Genomic DNA, 17,714 nt, shown 5'->3' with positions numbered 1-17,714 from the left:
ATTTGGTTCAGCGTTTAGATGTGTGTGTAATAAAATTTTGTTGCCTTAGGCAACACTGTGGTTAGTGATCTTGCACTAAGGACCAGTCATTTACAGCAATGAATCCCACTTTTGTGAACTAGTTAAGAATGTCATGAAATCAATTCTAAATATTTACTTTGGTCAATGACCTGTTGAGCTCAAAATGCCCTAATTGTGCTGACATAAAATGGATTACTGCTAAATGATCATATGTACAGTGGGGTTGTGAATTTGTGCACAGATTACTTATACATGTAATCTGCCGAGTTCAATAAGTCAGTAAGCATTACTAGAATGCCTGAAGATTTTTTTTTGTGCAATGCAATTGTAGCATCTATGTTTGACATGGTTAACTCTTTTCATACATAACTGCCTTATTTTTATTAAATGGACGTGCAGTAATTAAGAGACTCTCCCATAATGCCTCTGTGAATTTTTTTTTTTTTTTTTTAGAGAAATTACCTAGCAACTGATGATGTTGACAGGGTTTTCATGTCATCACAAGATCTACAGTTAGTGAACAATGAACCATCAGTAAAATTTATTTGTTATCTTGACAGCTCACCACTACTCTTTGAGCAAAGAGGGTTTACCACAACTGGTCATGACAACTGCTTTTTTGGTTAGCCCACTGCAACTCAAGTAATATGCAGTCAGGATGAGCATCATTTAAATTAAGTCACAAAGTCTTCATGAAAGATCATCACTGCTCATTGCATTACATTACTAGCATTTAGCAGACGCTCTTATCCAGAGCGAATTACATTAGTTACAGTTTTTTTTTACAGTGTTATCCATTTATACAGCTGGATATTTAGTGAGGCGATTGTGGAATAAGTACCCTGCCCAAGGGTACAACAGTAGTGGCCCAGCGGGGAATCACACCGGAAACCTTTCAGTTATAATTCCTGCTCCTTAACCAGTAAACTACTCTGCCACCCATTAAGGCTTGGAGACAAAAGAACCTGACCACAAACGCATTGTCTTTCACAAGTCTACAAAAACATTTCTATACCACTGGCTTGGGAACTCCACTGTGTATCAGAATGTTCTCTGTGAAAGGAAGAGGGATGCACACCATTATAATTAATTACCTTATCACAATTAGTAACACCTGTGTTGTCATGGACACTCACATCGATTTCACCTTGCATACCTCTGTAAAGGTAACTGTGCCATGAATCATTTTAAGACATGACCAATTGAGTTGAAAAGTTCGTTATTTCAATATTTTTTTGTCAATCCCAGTACAGCTGGTGTACACAAGACGCAGACACACTTTTAGTGTTACATTCAAGGTCTTTGCAGTTCTATGCTCCAGGGGTTATTTGAGAGAATTCATATGTGTTTTTCAAAACTAAAAGTAGAACTGTTTAACATTTCATAAATGCCTCTTCGGTCTTGACCATATCTGGTAGGGTGTTTTACTCATTTTAATGTAGGCAAAGACAGAGGGATCACTTGTTATTTTAGAGACATCCTGTGTGGTTGGAGAAGGGTGCGTCATTCAAGGAAATGAAGCAAGCGAAATATGATTGCTAGCGAGCTGCAATTTCTTTGGTATGATGTTCCACTGATCCTTTTGCGGGGGTCTTAATTAAAACAGAATGACAGTTTCCAGGCCACAGATTAACGTCGCAACTTCTGAAAGGTGCAGGGCACCCAAAATTTTCGGCCTTTGCTTCAAATTTTCTAAATGGAAACAATGCATATACCAGCGTTAATCTGCGTAGGTAAGAGGGCGGGTACCTGATTGAAAGCTACGCAGTGTAAATATTCTGCACAGATAAAACCTCTACGGTGACGAAAATGCTCCACTTCTACGTGGGATGTATCTGCTTATGTATGAGTAGGCTAAAAGTTCAAACGAAAGGTTATCAACCGATTCTGCAAACCATAGTATCGGATATGGAATCCAGTAGTCAAATACTCAATTAAACGCACAAGTATTTGGGTTAGCAGAGAGAATTTAATCATATTATAACTAAGAAACTATTCAGAGAATAATTCATGAATTCATGTGTCTTTTACCTCGTACCTTTAATTGATACCGCATTAATGCAAAACCTGTGGAGTTTTTTTTTTTTTTTTTTTTTTTTTTACAATTTTCTCTAAATGCGAGTAAAGCTGTAAGAGAAACAAGTTTTTAAGTTAAACGCATTGATGTCTTTTAAATGCATGCAGACACTGTATCTGTAAATTATATTAGCCGACGTTTGCTGACTCGAAGTGTAACGTTATCAGTGATCGCTGTCATCCTTTCTTTCACCGGCACCTGCTCTGGGGACGTGATTCCGCGGTATGCACTTCATTTCCCAAGATGCCTCAGTCCAGAGCGGCGCACTCAACAGGAAGGGGCATTGTTTTGCTAGACATGCGGCGGTAAGCAGAGCAGTGCTAGTTTAAATATTGTGGTGATCTAGTTTCTGTGTGAGTGCAGGTATGACTTGTTTAGTGTCGCCTGGCAGCGTCCCGGAGGTGCCGAGATTCAATATTTGCCAGCCGTTTCGTGGTGCTGCACGCAGGAAAGGAAATTGTTGCACCGGAGCCACTAGCAGTAGCAGCCGGCTAACTCCGAAACGTTTGCAGTTTTGACTTTCTCACGGTGTCGCGAAACGGAATACATGTGTTCTGTGAGCACCGTTGTTTTTGCGAGTGTATTAACTGTACATTCATACTCTTTTTATTGTAAATCGTTGTCGATAAGAGTGTCTGCTAAATGACAAAATCTGAATGAGTGCTATCTAGCTGTGTTAGCTAACGTTAGCTAAGCATGTTGAGATGCTGCAGCCAGATTTCATGTGCTTCGTTAGCTTGCTGTTGCATAGAAGCTTTAAACAATTTACAGTGCTAAGGCTTTCAAACATAAGGTTCATTAGATCTTGAGAATGAGAATGAATGTATCGGTTGCACATTGACAATAATCTGCTCGTCCGTCGTGGACGTCCATCGTCCCTGAAGGTGGTTTACGGGTGTGGAGATAATCCAGTGGCTACCGGAAAGCAATCGAAGTTGTTGTGCTGACCTGTCACTGAAGTATGTGGACTCCATCAGACTTAATCAGTTTTAATCGATAGCGAGTGTGTCATCATGCCTTTCGTTGAGTGAGCTGGTTTGCACACCTCCGGAGGACTTCGGGAGGGGCCTGTTGCAGTCCTACATCTGGAGCAGTGCCGCTTGTGCCACCACCACAAGCCTGTGACCCAGACAGAGGCAGCTTAGACAGCGTATTTACTATATAAGTATGAAAGGTGTGGTTTAATTCTATGGACAACGTGTGAATGTGTCAAGGCCTTCAGGGTGAAGTGTTCGTAAGCAGGAAGGACTTGGGATGTAGTGATGCATAATGTTTTCATTATCACTCTGTATGCAGTGTGGAAGGAGGGCTTTCACAACAGAAAGCTCAATTCGCTTTAGTCATTTATTGTTTAACGAGTTGCTGAATTTTTGTATGTCCGTGAAATGTCAAGGTCTCCGTTTCCGTTTTCAGCGTCACTCGTCGTTCCTGCGAAGATGCCCCGATTCCAGAGGAGCAGGAAACGGAGGGACAGAGGCAGCTCCACAGCTTGCTGCTCCAGCAGCTGGACACCGAGGCGGACCTGAGCCGGTGAGACCCCCTGCTTGGCTTTTACATTATATTACATTATTGTCATTTATCAGGCGCTCTCATGACTTTCATAGGTTACAATTTTTTACATTATCCATTCAAACAGCTGGACATTTAGTGAGGCAGTTGTGGGTTAATTACCTTGCCCAAGGTTACAGCAGCAGTGCCCCAGCGGGGAATCGAACTGGAAACCGTTTAGTTGCAAGTCCTGTTCCTTACCATTATGCCACACTGCTCTCTGTGCCATGAGAAATTTTGTACTGCACTCTGTAGTCACAGTACTAGTGAATAGGTAAGTTGCATAAGTTACTGCTGTAAATTTTTTGACACTTCATTCCCCCTTAGACTACAGAGAGAAGAGGTCTAAATTAATCATAAAGGTTCTCCAGCAACAGTGGTGCTACACTGCCACACTCTCGCCCCTCTCCACTCACCGCCCTGTGTTCCGTGTTCCGCAGGTGCGTGGCCAAGAAGAAATGCTTCGCCCCCGCAGCCCTGTACAAGCCCTTCGGGGAGCAGGCTGCTGGCGTGAGGAGCCTGTCCCAGTTTCGGGCTCTGCAGGACAAGGAGCAGGAGCTGGCAGGCCTCAGGGAGCTTGGCCTCACCGACGCAGAGATAGAGCTGTGGAGGAGCCGGGACACGCCGGAGGCAGGGGAGAAAGTACGTAGAGCCTGGGGGAGGGGGTTGCGGGATTCAGTCCACTTTTGATGTGATGTGTCTGTGTATTTCAACATATGCTGAACAACATTTTTCGTACTTCACGGGTTTTAGACCGGCCTCAGTGCAGAGGTGGATTTCATAGATTACCATGCAGTGGGAATCACCTTTGAAGAAAAAGAGCAGTTATTCTTTTTATGTTTGTAAGACAAGTCAGGAGCATTTTCTGTGGTTCAGACCTCCTTTCAACAGCTGCCAGAATTTACTTGTCAAACATGTAAATGTGCAGTGAGCCCCCAAGGCTAACACTCCACCCTTTATCCCTAAGCCTCCAATCCCTGCACTTTTTCTCCCTGCGTCTTGTCCCCTGACAGCAGGAACAGGGCCACGCCCTGGTTGCAGGGGAACTTCTTATACAACCACACACACACACACACACACACACTGTTCTATTGAAAGTCATGGTTATTATTGTGTCATTAATGTGTCATGGAAGCCTGTGTGCTAATTTCTGGTAAAATGCTGCTGGTGTTGTGCTCCACTCCTCCTTTTCCAGTATTAGTAAGCTCCACCACTGAAGGGGGCTGTCTGGACCTTGCCCTAATTCTACATTTCAGCTCATCCCAAAGAAATTCTGTCAGGTTGAGGTCAGGGCTCTTTCTTGGCCGCTGAAATTTTCCAGTGTTATTCCGTTCAAATCACACATTGTCACACCCACTTTGCTGAATTCAGTGTCCCACGAGGGTTTATATCTAACCGGTTATATCCCCAACCCTTGGCACATGCATTTACCCAAACACATTCCGTAATAGGTGGTACACCATACATATGAAGGTTGCATTAGAAGAAATTGTCTACAAAATTAATAGTTTCAAAAGTAATGTGTTTGTGTATTCAGACTATGCTGGTTGGTGGATAGAGATGTCCTGAGGAAGCAACCAACTGCAACACTTTGTACAGTATATAATTTGCTCTTAAAAGTGCCACAACAAAAACTCTTTTGTTCATAGTAATAGTAATTACTCTTTTGTTCATAGTAATAGGAATACTGGGTAGAATGCCCCCCTGGACCTATAATGGCAACTTAACAATGACGAATCAAGAAAAAACTTTGGAGCATTGCTGCTTTGTGTTAGGTCTAAGAAATGCAGTTAAACTGAAAGTAATGAAATGGTTGAACAGGCAAGGGATGCCTCATTAGAGTTTTTTGCTCAAGATCATACCTCTGTAATTATTAATAATGATATAAATATTACATGTTTGTCAATGAAAATGCACAAGTTACCGTAAGTTTTGCTCCCTGGCTATGCAGAGTTATACATTAAACAAGTGTAAATATAAATGGACTGTACTAGCTGATGTGGTCAGTAAGAGTTCTGCCCTATGCATCTCAGTGATGCATATACAATGAAAGTGAATGTCCCAACTGTTTCTTGATAAGGATCAAGGTTTTCTGTCTAATCAGTTCCCGATGTTGTTGTGTCTCCTGCCTCACGCACCCACCCTTGCGGACGCAGAGCAGAGGAGTGTGTGCAGCCCCGGGTGCGAGACACCAGCGTCTGCAGATCATCCGAGACAAGATCGAGGCCCGGGAGCAGCTCCTCTCGCGTCCCCAGCGTCTTTCGGCCAGCCGGCCTCTGTCCCGCAGGGAGATGGAGATCGAGAGGGCGCTCTTCCAGGGCAGCGACCGGCTGAACTTCCTCTCCGCCCTCTACCACCAGGGTAAGCCTGCTCCGTGCCTCCGCCAGTGAGAGAGAGGTGCATACAGTACCAGTCAAAAGTTAGGACACACCTGATTAAGATAATGGGAAATATTTGGGAAAGACGTTTTTAATCTATTGAAATTTGTTTCTTAGGCATCAACTTCACTATTTATATTTGTCTATGTGTGGATTTCTTTCCAAATTTTTTTTTTTTAATTTTAAAAAATATTTTTGGCTACTTTGTGGAATCATAGTTTTAATTTGTTTAACACTTTTTTTTGGCCAATGCATGTCATTGTTTTGATGCCTTTACTATCGTTCTAAAATGGGGAAATAGAAAAAATAAAGAAAAATGCTTTTCTTTTGTCTGGCACTGTATCTGTATCTTTTGTCTGGCACTGTATCTGTATCTGTCTCTTTTCTTTTCCTCTGGCTGTAATTCATCATTTTACATGAATGATATGGTTCGAGAGCACTGGAGCATTGTGCCCTTGGTGTAAATATGGAAACCAGAAGCCCTGTTCACAGCATCACAGTAATGGTGTTTTTCCTCGTCGCAGAGGATGACTCAAAGTCCAGTAGCAAGGGGCCGTCCTCCACAGATCCTCTGGACCTTCTCTACCGGGACGTCCTGAGAGACCAGAAGCCAGGGACAGCCTCGCTTTCCGACGAAACTGAGACAGGAACCCCAGAGAGCACGTTGGTCACACAGCCCCAACCAAAAACTGACCCTGACAGACGGCAGAGCCCACATGGCCACAGTGATCACAGAGACTCTGACTCACAGACCCAGAGCAACACCGATGTGGGTTCTATCGGCTGCCATAATAAAGACTCTCATCAATCTGTAGAAGCTCAGAACGCATTAGGCAACGCTCGTCCTCAAGACCAAGGTGGCACCACTCGATTGGTCAGTCAGAGCAAGATTAGCGCAAGCCAGCCTATCAGAAGCCTGTGTTCCGTGGCCAGACAGGGTACAGGAGGTCCTCTTACAGTCAGCGGCCTGGTGGAGCAAATACCAGAGGAGGAGATTCGGGCGAATCGAGAGACGGAGGAGGAGATCCGCTGCATCCCGCGGTTCCAGAATTACCAGCGAGGGGAGCCCTCCAAGGTGGGGCTACTGCAGTGTCTGTCTGTGCCGTCATTAGGACATGAAGAGACGAGTTGCTTATCTGCCATGATCTGCTGGATCATGTTTCAAGACTGTGTTACTGTACACTGTGTTACTGTACTGTGAGTGTGTGTGTGTGTGTGTGTGCGCGCGCGTGTGCATGTGTGTTTGCAAGGTGCCTTTTCTGTAGTTCAGAGGTAGTTTGCGTGTTTCCACTGCATGGCCTCTCTGTATAACCCTTCTCTCTCTGCCTCTGAAGGTGCTGTGTGTTAAGAACCTCAGTCCGCGGGCCTCCCTGGCTCAACTGGTCTCCCTCTTCTCCCGTTTCCAGCAGCCTGATGGGCCGTCTGTGCTGTACCGCCTGCTGACCGGAAGACTCAAGGGCCAGGCCTTTATTACATTTTCAGGTAACACGCGCGCGCACACATACAAACACACAGACACACTGAATGTCACAAAAAATCCAACACTTATCAGACATGCATAAAGGTGGAAGGGGGTGGCAGTGTAGCATAGTGGTTAAGGAGTAGGACTGAAAGGTTGCCAGTTTGATTCCCCACTGGGGCACTGCTGCTGTACCCTTGGGCAAGGTACTTAAACCACAATTGTCTCATTGTGGAAAAAAAAACTGTATTCAATGCTCTGGGTGAGAGTGTCTGATAAATGACAGTAAATGACAATAATGAAAGTTATATAAATATACCTTAATATGTTGTCACATGCACACTCACTCACACTTTCATACATCCACACACACAGATAATGGATGTAAAATCATGTACAGGAGTAAAATTAAACCATGTGACCTGTTATACCCTCCTACAGATGTAGAAACAGCCCAAGCCGCCCTGGAGCTGGTGAATGGGTACCGGCTGCTGGACAAACCCCTGGTGATCGAGTTCGGGAGACAGAGGCAGGATGGAGAGAAAGATAAAGGGACAGAATCCTCCCATGCAGGGCACAGCTCCGAGTCCACAGAGCCAAGACAAGGAAAGCTGCAGGAAAGAGGCCAGGCCCTGCTTTCTGTTCCACAGGGGACTTGCCGCGAGGAGAGTGAAAAATCACCTCTGAAAGACTTTAATGGATCCTCCTGAGGACTGTGAAAACAGTGTGCAGTAAAAAGTACCGCGTTAAAATATGTTGATTTGACGTCAGTTGCAAGAGTCGTTTTCTTTATCCCTTTTCAAGAGAAACATTGTTTTGGCCCAGCATTTTGTCAACATTTACCCTGGAAATGATATAATGCTCACACACTCCAGTAGTGCAGAAAAGGTTGCTTTTTATTGCATGTGCAAGAGCTGGACCAAAATAAAGGTTTGACCCGAAGAGGTCCTCTTCAGGTCAACATCAATGGACCTCTTGGGTCTAAACATTAAGCTTGTTTATTACACAACCAGTAAAAACAACCTTTTGGAAACTACTACCGTGTGCAAATGCTATATACTTCATACTTTATTTATTTGTGTGTGTATATATACTTTTCAGCTTTCTAAAAAATTTACCATCATAGTTTCACTTTGGAAGATCACCATCTACAGGAAGGAAGAACAGACAGTTTGGTACGTGTCATTATGAGTCTAACCTAACCTTCATGTACACTTATTTGAGCCCCCTACAGAAACCATGCAGTATTCCATGCAGTTGAAACTCTCCGCCTTTGTTATCTTTTTTTAAGACATAATTAAAGTAACCGAGATTGCTAGAAGCTCCGTCGTCATGTCCAGCACACCTAATGGTCGTTATGTTGGGGAGTGAGAAAAACTGTCTCCGTCGTCTCCTATATCATGACTGGGAGTGTCCCACGAGATACCTCCTCCCAGAGTGTGCGTCACACTTCATTGCGTTTATTACTCCCACGACATGTCAGACATTGAAAACAAACAGAAGGGGGTGGGTCGCCGCAAATGGAAAGCGGCGGCTTAACACGGGTGGTCGCGTGCAGTCGCAGGCTAAATTCACAACTACCCTCGGATCCTCGGGTCCAAGCGGCCGCATGTAGAAGTAGCAGAGCGTGACCTCCCACTTAGCACTGCTGCTGGAGGAGGACCTTTGTGATTAATTTAGACCACTTCTCTCTGTACTCGGGGGGGGGGGAGCGTGTATGTGTCAGAATTTACAGCAGTAACTTTTATGCAACTTACCTCTTCACTAGTACTATGATTACAGAGTGCAGTACAAAATCTCTCATGGCACAGAGAGCAGTGTGGCATCAAGGTAAGGCGCCAAACTTGTAACCGAAAGGTTTCTGGCTTGATTCCCCGCTGGGCTGCTGCTGTTGTACCCTTGGGCAAGGTACTTGACCTAGAATTGCCTCAGTAAATATCCAGCTGTATAAATGTATAAACTTGTAACCTATGCAAGGCGCTCTGGATAAGAGCATCTGCTAAATGACAATAATCTAATAGATATATCTGTATTTTTGTAATTTCATGTTATACCTGATAGGATCTGTCTGGTCGTGTTACAGACATGTCAGGACATGACTTGCAAGTGTCAGTGTTTAAAATGCACCTAATGACAATGCATTTTCACTGCATCTGCTTCACTCCAGAGGAACCCATTGCAGGGGAGAAAGAATGTTAATGCTTGATGAAATGTCGGCATAGAGCAATAAAGTATGTGGAACCATTTCAAGATGTAAACTTCACACTGACGCAGTTTGTTGTTTTAGGTCTACTAACTGGCTAACATGGACTTCTGAATGCACACCCCATCACCATGAGTGGCAGGCGTAATATAAATAGGATATTTTGCCACGTTAAACATCACGTGGAAATAGCTCTATTGACTTCCTTTGCGAGTTCTTAAAAAAAGTGGCACGTTGGATTCTTTATACAGTATGTGCAGTGCTGCAATTGCCCACAGGGGGGCAGATTATAACTGGATTGGGGTTGCAAAAGTTACTGTGTTCTGCAAGAGGTCATAGCATGTGTTTACTTATTTATTTATTTGTTCAGCAGAAAGTTTTTATGCAATTCAAATCAATTGAATGGAAGTTTAATTGGAGTTGACAGCTATTTGGGAAATGACAAAATGTATGTTGGCAATAAACAAGCTCTACATACTGTATAGTTCCAGTGGAATATTGTGTTGGAGGTAGTATGCAGAACTCTCAGTTAATTTTCATTTCATGTCATGTATTTTCATGTATTTTGCCATCATTCGAGTGCCAGTGTCAAATATTCACTTATAAATCACTTATACTTTTCTCTGTCTTGCCTATTTCTAAAGTCATCATTCGGAGCACATCACTCAGTTTGTTTAACTTGTCATTTTTAAGTTTTACTGAAAAATAATGTTTTCTGAAAATTAAATTAGTGCAACACCGGCCTGTTCAGTCGTGCTGTGAGTTTTATGTCATATGCGAGATGGTAAAGATGCGTGCAAAGAATGATTAGAAAAGTGCGTTTTGGGAATTTCTGGTTGTAATATGTATACACGTCACTAGGTGGCACTGCAGATGATTGAAATGGTTAAAAAGCAAATTGGAGGGGAGTATGTTAGATACTATTGTAACAACAGATTTTCTGGGAGGGAGGCAGTTTAACCTGAAATAAATGTTGTGTCCTTGCCATACTGATTTCAAGAGGAAAATGTACTATTAGGGAAGCTGGCAAATATATTTTTCAACAGAGCCAGTCCAATGGAAATAGAAAACAGTTGCATTTTTCTTTTGAAAATCATAAGTGCTGATAAAAGGCCTTTGTTTGTCATATTTCTAAATGATGAAGTATTGAACCTGTAGCTACCATTTAGAAGAGTAAGGAAAAAACATGTGGGGCTTTGGATGGGTTTGTATATATATAGATCCTAGCTGAAAACAATAGGTGTGGTTGGAACTGGTTTATGCACACCATGTCCTATATTTATCATGGTAGTTCTTCCATCTGCCACCTGAGCTAAGACAATAACCTCAGTAAAGCATCTGTGTGACCCATTATTTTTATTTATTCCTTTGGCAGACTCCCTTATCCGTGATACCCTTACATAGCTTATATTTATTTGTGTATTTACTCTTGGCAGTAAAGTTAATCACTTTGGTCATGGGCATGACTGCATTTGAAGTTCCTGCATATACAGTGTTTTTTTTTTTTTATTCCAGGGTAAAAAGAAAGAACAAGAAAGCAGTTGGAGAGCAGCTCCCAGAGCCACAGTGTGAATGTACCTGACTTAACGCCCCCTGTGGGTATATATGGTAACTGCACCCTGTACTCTATTTAGCTTTATGGTATTTAACTCTTTGGTAACTGCACTCTGCTCTGAAATGCACGCATTTTACATCATTGCATTACATTATTGTCAGTTAGCAGATGCTCTTATCCAGAGTGACATACCTAGATTACAGTTTTTACATGTTATCCATTCATTCGGCTGGATGTTATACTGAGGCAATTGGGAGTTGAGTTACTTTCCCAAGGGTACAACACCAGTGCTGCAGTGAGGAATCAGACCAGCAACCTTTCAGTTACAAGCCCTGCTGCTTACCACTATGCTACAGTGCTGCCCAAAAAGTGGCAGTGGGGGGATTTGAACCTTGACCTCCATGAAGACCGCTCAGCTACACTAGCATTTCTCTCCCTTCATCTCTATCCTTAGCCTCTCTATCTGTCTCATCCTCCAAGCTGCCTAACCCAAGTCCACAGGATATCAGCTACAACACCATAGGCATGAGGCAGAACCCAATAAGAAGTCACCAGTTCTGATGGGATCAGAACAGGAACTCTTCTCCCACATCCCTGTCATGGATCACAGGGATCCACTAGAGAGCTGAGGCTCAATCCAGGATGACTTCAGGCCCTCCCTGATCCATTCACTGGCCTCTCACACAGCTGGTACAAAGTAAAGTAGGTCACATACTGAGCATTTGTGGCCAGGCTCTTCAATGCTCTACACAGTAAACAAAGTCCTATTATTAGTGCCATTATACTGTAGTTGGTTTTTAAACAATCATCTCTCTCTCAATTTTGCGTTCAACACATTGCATGCTACATATTTTTATTACAAAATGTTCCCTGACAAACTGTCAGAGTTTTTATATGTATCCCAGTCTATGTGTATGTTTTAGCTATTTCATAGTCCTTAACCTCATTCAACGGACTACAAAAGAGCAAATATGATGAGAGGTTTGTTTCAAAACACTAATTACGTTAATGGGTCATACTTCACCATAATCCATCTCATTCCATTCCTTTTAAATTGCTATAATCCTGGAAATGGTCTGAGATTGCTAAAATTAGGTTTTGTGTGTGTGTGTGTGTGTGTGTGTGTTTGTGTGTTTGTGAGAGAGAGAGAGCATGTGGTATTTCTTTTCTGTGTATGTAAGAGAGGTAAGGTGTCCTGGGGTCTTGAGCTTTTCTTTTTCTCTGTTAGCAATAACTGAACCACAGCTACATGGAAAGGATAAGAACGCCAATCAAGTCCTATAAACTCAGGTTGCTCACCTGGACTTGTAAAGAGGTTAAATAAATGCCAAGGGCCATTACTAGTCACCCTGTACAGTACTGGACATGGCACTGCACCCATCCCTGTAACCCGGCCATCTGGTCACCCGGCCATCTCCGTATGACCTACACTGGATAGCAGCTGACCGCAATGCGCGCATCGCTTGATGAAACTATCGATCGGGGAGAGTTTCTCTTCTCTGCTTGCTTAGCCTTGTGCACCTGCACCTTAGCTTTCTTTCCTTTTTTAATCACTGTTTGCTCTCTTTCGTGTTTTGAGCACACACGAGCGATAAGGCCTGACCCACTGCTGCAGAGATAGGAGGAAGCTGTCTGTTTGCTCTGGCTGTACTTTGGCCACGGCTGACTGGGCCTGCCCGCCTGATGCGGACCTGTGAATGGTCACTGATTGTCAGAGGTCTGCTCCAGTCTTAAGTCATTTAGCCATAATGAACATTTTGAGTGGATATTGTCAATCCTCCTACACAGATCTGCAATGTTGTTTTTCATTATTTTAAGATGCCATTTAAATGTTGTTTCAACATAATGTTCCAATTCAGCAAAGATCGGAGCAAGAGTCATACTTTTCATTGTCATCAGCATGACCATAACACGAACCTAAGAGACGGTGGCAGTGTAGTGTAGTGTAGTGTAGTGTAGTGTAGTGTAATAGTTAAGGAGCAGAACTCATAACCAAAAGGTTCCCACTGGGGCACTGCTGTTGTACCTTTGGGTTAAGTACTTCCCCCACAATTGCCTCAGTAAATACCCAGCTATACAAGTAGATAACATTGTAAGAAAACTATCCAATCCAATGCATATTGCTCTGGATGTGAGTGTCTGCTAAATGGCAATAATGTAATGTAATAATGTAATTAGTTAAGAAGGGCTGAACCCTGAAATGGAGAGCTGTATCCTGAGGTAAAACTTATTGGAAGCCTAGGGCAGCAGTGTTACAGTAGGTCATTGACACAAGACACAGGCCTGTCACAGCAATGAGAAATGTACATCCTCTCCACCTTGTTGGAGAGAAAGGGTTTAACTTTCACTGTTGCTCCCACTCTGATATTTGTTTGGATAATCCCCCCTCCCACCCCCACCCCCACCCTGCCTTTGTATGTGAACCATCTGAATTTGTACAGACAACCAGCACTCTAACTTTTAAGGACACGAGAAATTTTAATAATAACAACATCAATAGCTTCATTGCAACCATTTATGAATTCCAGTTAATCAAAAGAATAATTACCAGTGATAATTGTCCCATATTATTGGCCCTCGCATTTAAGAAACAATTAACCCCTGTAAAAGTAACACAGATTTTTTTAATAGTTCAGCAATGGAGACCTTGGCAGTTACAACTATCAAATATAAATGAGAAGTATATGTCTATACAGAAGTAATAACAGCTGTAACAGACTTCCACAGTACCAACATTAAATTTCAACAGGCACATTCATTGATTTTCAGTTCTGTAATTATGCTTGATCCCCGAACTGTCCTTGCGGACTATTAGATTCAGAAACTGTGATCCTGAACAGGAGAAAGTCTCCTGTAAATTATAAGCCCAGGCTGCCTGCACCGCGGCCCTTATCTCCCCATGGAAGGACACGGTTGGACCGGAGCAGAGAGAAGTAATGATTTAATCATTTAGTTCATTCACAGAAGTGCCTTTTGTTAGATTATCTTGTTCTTTTACCAGGGGGCACAACTTTGTGGTAAGAGCGTGCTTCAGAGAATGTCTGTGAGCCATTCTTCCTTTGTGGCTCACTGCTCACCAGGAATTCCTCCCGTCTTTTATGGGTCACCCCTAGGGTAGTGGTCTTTTCAGTTGCTTCTTAAAAGATTTGACATGATTTCTCTCTGGGCCGTTGAAAGGAATAACGATCTCAGCTGTATCAGTAGGGTCTCCTACTGACACCGAAAGCTCTCTCAGCGCTAACAAGACAAAGACAGAAGCACAGAGAGGTAGAGCTGAAGGCAGCGTCAGACGTAGCCCGTGACATCGTAGCCAGACGCGGCGTTGTGGCGGGGCGATTTCTTCAGCTCCTGGATGGGAAAGCTGGACTGGCTGCTGGTGCTGGCATGGCTGGCGTTTTGGGTCTGGGTCTTGGTAACAGTGTTGACCCCCGTCTGCAGAGTGGGGTTGCGGTATGTCATGGTGTGGGGGGTGGCCCTGGGGAAGGAGGCGGCGCGGTCCGGGTAGGGGTACCCACCCCCGGGCCTCCGGGTCCCTCTCCGCCCATCCTGTCCCTCGCAGCAGGACACACACAGTAACCCCCCGCCCAGCATGGACATCAGCGCCGAGGCCAGGCCCACGAAGAGGCATTCGCCCAGCTCGAACTTGTAGCTGGTGGGCAGGTTTGGGTGGTAGAAGGTCTGCACCACCTCGTGCGTGGTCCAGGACACCGGGATCAGGCAGAAGAGGCCGGCCAGCAGGAAGAAGCAGCCCCCGGCGCCGGCCACCTTGGGCTTCTCCGCCGTGCCGTCCAGGCAGACGGTACACTGCATACCCAGGCTGGAGGTGGCGCAGCCGAGCACGGACAGCACGGTGGAGATGACCATCATGGCGCGGGAGGCCTGCAGGTCGGAGGGCAGCGCCAGCATGGAGTTGTACGTCTCACACTGGAAGGTGCCGGTGCTCTGGTGCACGCACTCCATCCACAGGCCCTTCATGTTGACCACCGCCGTCACGATGTTGGAGCCGATGAAGGCGGAGGTCCGCCAGTAGGGCAGCACGGTGGCCACCAGCGTCCCCACCATGCCCAGGAGGCCCAGGAAGAAGCCCATCAGCTCCAGCGACGCCGAGCCCATGGCCGCCGACTCGTCCCAAAACACCGGTCTGCCGAGCTCGCGCGCCCCTCCCCTCTCTGACACATGCGCTGATCTCGCTCTCTGGAGCGCTCGGTGACCCTTCCCGTTAAGCTTGCACTAAGCCCCTAAGGTATCCCCTGTTACACTTTCCACGTCATTTTTTCACACTCCTGCACCTGCGTGTGCCTTCTGTGTGGTCTGTTCACTCCTAAACCCTCTCCGTTTTGCACCTCCTCTCCCTTCTCTGGTCTTTCAGGTTTATTAGGATAAGAGTCACAATCTGTCACGCTCCCCTCAGATCTCTCCTCTCTGTCCCATCTGCCTGTGCCCACACTGTCCCTCTCTAAATATTAGGATCCTACCTCCCAGTGTCCACGTAAATACACATCACCATGTGCGGAGGGTTAAACATTCACTCATCTCGCATCTCCCAAAACAGACCTTTGGTACCCCCATGCCAAAAACAAGGCCAACAGCACAGGGCAGCCAGGGCCATGCACATCCTCTCTGCCGCCCTCTGTTGGACAAAGAGAGACAGAACAAGAGAACTGGGTATGCCTCATATGAACTTTTGCAGTCTAAGATGCAAAGAGAGGTACACTGGTGAGGGGGAAGCACTAAACTCCAACCAAGGCTGAGCTAAATAACATAGAGCTACTAAAGACGAATCGGAGTTCACATTCTGAATATGCTGTTTATTTTCATCATGCTCAATGTAAATATGCTAATTTTGTCTGAACAGCAATTGAAATATTGCTGAGGTCATTTGCACAGCATTGCTAAAGTAATACTAATAATTAATTGTATCCTGTTGTAACAACACTTAAATATCTTATGACATAGCACAATATGTAGGTTGATGATGTGTGATCTTGGAGGAGAGCTTTATTGTAAAACCAATTTTTTCCTATCATTTTGGATATATATTTAATGACATAATGTTTTGATTTAATTTATGCAAGATCACTTAGGGTGAAAGCAGTTTCCAAGCACTGAAAGGATGTAAGCGAGTTTAACCCATCCAGGGCAATGGTGTATAAGCCCTTCTCAACAGTGAGCAGATCATGGAGTTAGGCTATAGGATCATGACAGGCTTTGAGTCTGAACAGCTCTGATCTAATTCACCAGTGGATTTCTATCACGGACATCTGTAAAGCTTAGTCAGTAATCAAGACTTCCCTTCTTAAAATACTCTCCCTCATGGGTACTGCTTTTTTTGCGTCTATTTGAGAAACACAGGGAGAGGAAAAAGCAGATGGAGAAAATAACAGGCAAGAAGAGAAGACGGTCGTGAAGGATGGATCCAGTCCGAGCAGGAAAAGTGCAGCAGGGACTCAAATGAACAAAGTTTTGTACATTGGTCAAGAGGCTTAAATAGCTTAGACAGGTTTAGGGGAAAAGGACAGACTTGGAAAGTGGCACAGGCACACACACACACGTACATACCGTAGCAACGTCCTGGTGGACTGCGGACAGGTGGATGGTGCTGCTGGAAAAAGAGTCAGACACACATCAAGGGTAGCAGTGCATGGGTGTGTGTCTGTGGGGAGCGTGTGTGTGGGTGTGTGTGTGTGTGTGTGTGGGGGGGGGGGGGGGGGGGGGGGGGTTGCTCGGCACAGCTCTCTGCCTGGATCATATCCCACCTCTTCCCCTAATTTTGCTTAATCACAGCTCACGTGTTACCGGCAGTGTAATGATCTTAACTCCTAATCTGCTCTCTGCTTCGGGGCGACTGACCAAAGGTCGATGCCTACGCAAGTTCATTAGAATGGTGCACACAGGGGGAACCCCGGGCGACCAAGCTGGTTAGGGTCTCCGTGCAGGCTGACTCCTGCACCTCAGACTCAGAATGTGAGTCTGAAAAATGATACATTTTACACATTAAATTTTGGACAACTAGATTGCATGGGCCAAGGTGCTCAAACTTTGCCGTCGGATGAATTCATAACTAACTCGATTTCCTTGTTTTGTTACATTATTTATTTGATACGTTTTCAGGATTATGACCAATCAGGACCAAGTCCAGTGCAAGGGTGGTTTTCCGTTTCCATGGTAATTGTAGCACCATCTTTAGAGAGTCTGTCTGCTTGCAGGCTGGGAAACGGCATCATTGTCGAGAGACCTGGAGATGTTAATTCACTACCACAGCATCACCATGGAGGAGAATCATTTTATTTTTTCCTCACAGACCAAATTTTAGCCTCACAGACTGGACACTAACATTAGCTCTGCATTTAACAAGATTAGCTTGAGAAAGAGCTGGAAATTCATCATACATTAGTTATCAGCTGTTCAACAGATATATTCAGGGGATTTCCATGACTGTTACCCCAAATTAATTCTGGGCCCCCCCACTGCTT

General features: G+C 44.5%; 2 protein-coding genes across 2 annotated transcripts; one reads left to right on the top strand and one right to left on the bottom strand.

Moving 5' to 3' along the window:
- The first annotated feature begins 2,395 nt into the window (after nucleotides 1-2,395).
- Nucleotides 2,396-8,449, top strand: rbm41 (RNA binding motif protein 41). The gene is made up of 8 exons (XM_036523901.1): nucleotides 2,396-2,403; nucleotides 2,983-3,057; nucleotides 3,512-3,628; nucleotides 4,087-4,288; nucleotides 5,803-6,007; nucleotides 6,549-7,099; nucleotides 7,359-7,506; nucleotides 7,925-8,449. Exons 1-8 carry the CDS (start codon nucleotides 2,396-2,398, stop codon nucleotides 8,191-8,193), a joined length of 1,575 nt encoding a protein of 524 aa, XP_036379794.1. The 3' UTR covers nucleotides 8,194-8,449.
- A 5,789-nt stretch (nucleotides 8,450-14,238) lies between these two features.
- cldn2 (claudin 2) lies at nucleotides 14,239-15,688 on the bottom strand. Its single transcript, XM_036525051.1, has one exon. It carries the CDS (start codon nucleotides 15,352-15,354, stop codon nucleotides 14,527-14,529), a length of 828 nt encoding a protein of 275 aa, XP_036380944.1. The 5' UTR covers nucleotides 15,355-15,688; the 3' UTR covers nucleotides 14,239-14,526.
- Nucleotides 15,689-17,714: the final 2,026 nt, after the last annotated feature.

The sequence above is a fragment of the Megalops cyprinoides genome, chromosome 3 (genome assembly GCF_013368585.1).
Source record: "Megalops cyprinoides isolate fMegCyp1 chromosome 3, fMegCyp1.pri, whole genome shotgun sequence".
NCBI lineage: Eukaryota > Metazoa > Chordata > Actinopteri > Elopiformes > Megalopidae > Megalops > Megalops cyprinoides.
Note: the sequence above shows the minus strand (reverse complement) of the source record. Positions and strands in the feature narration are given on the sequence as shown.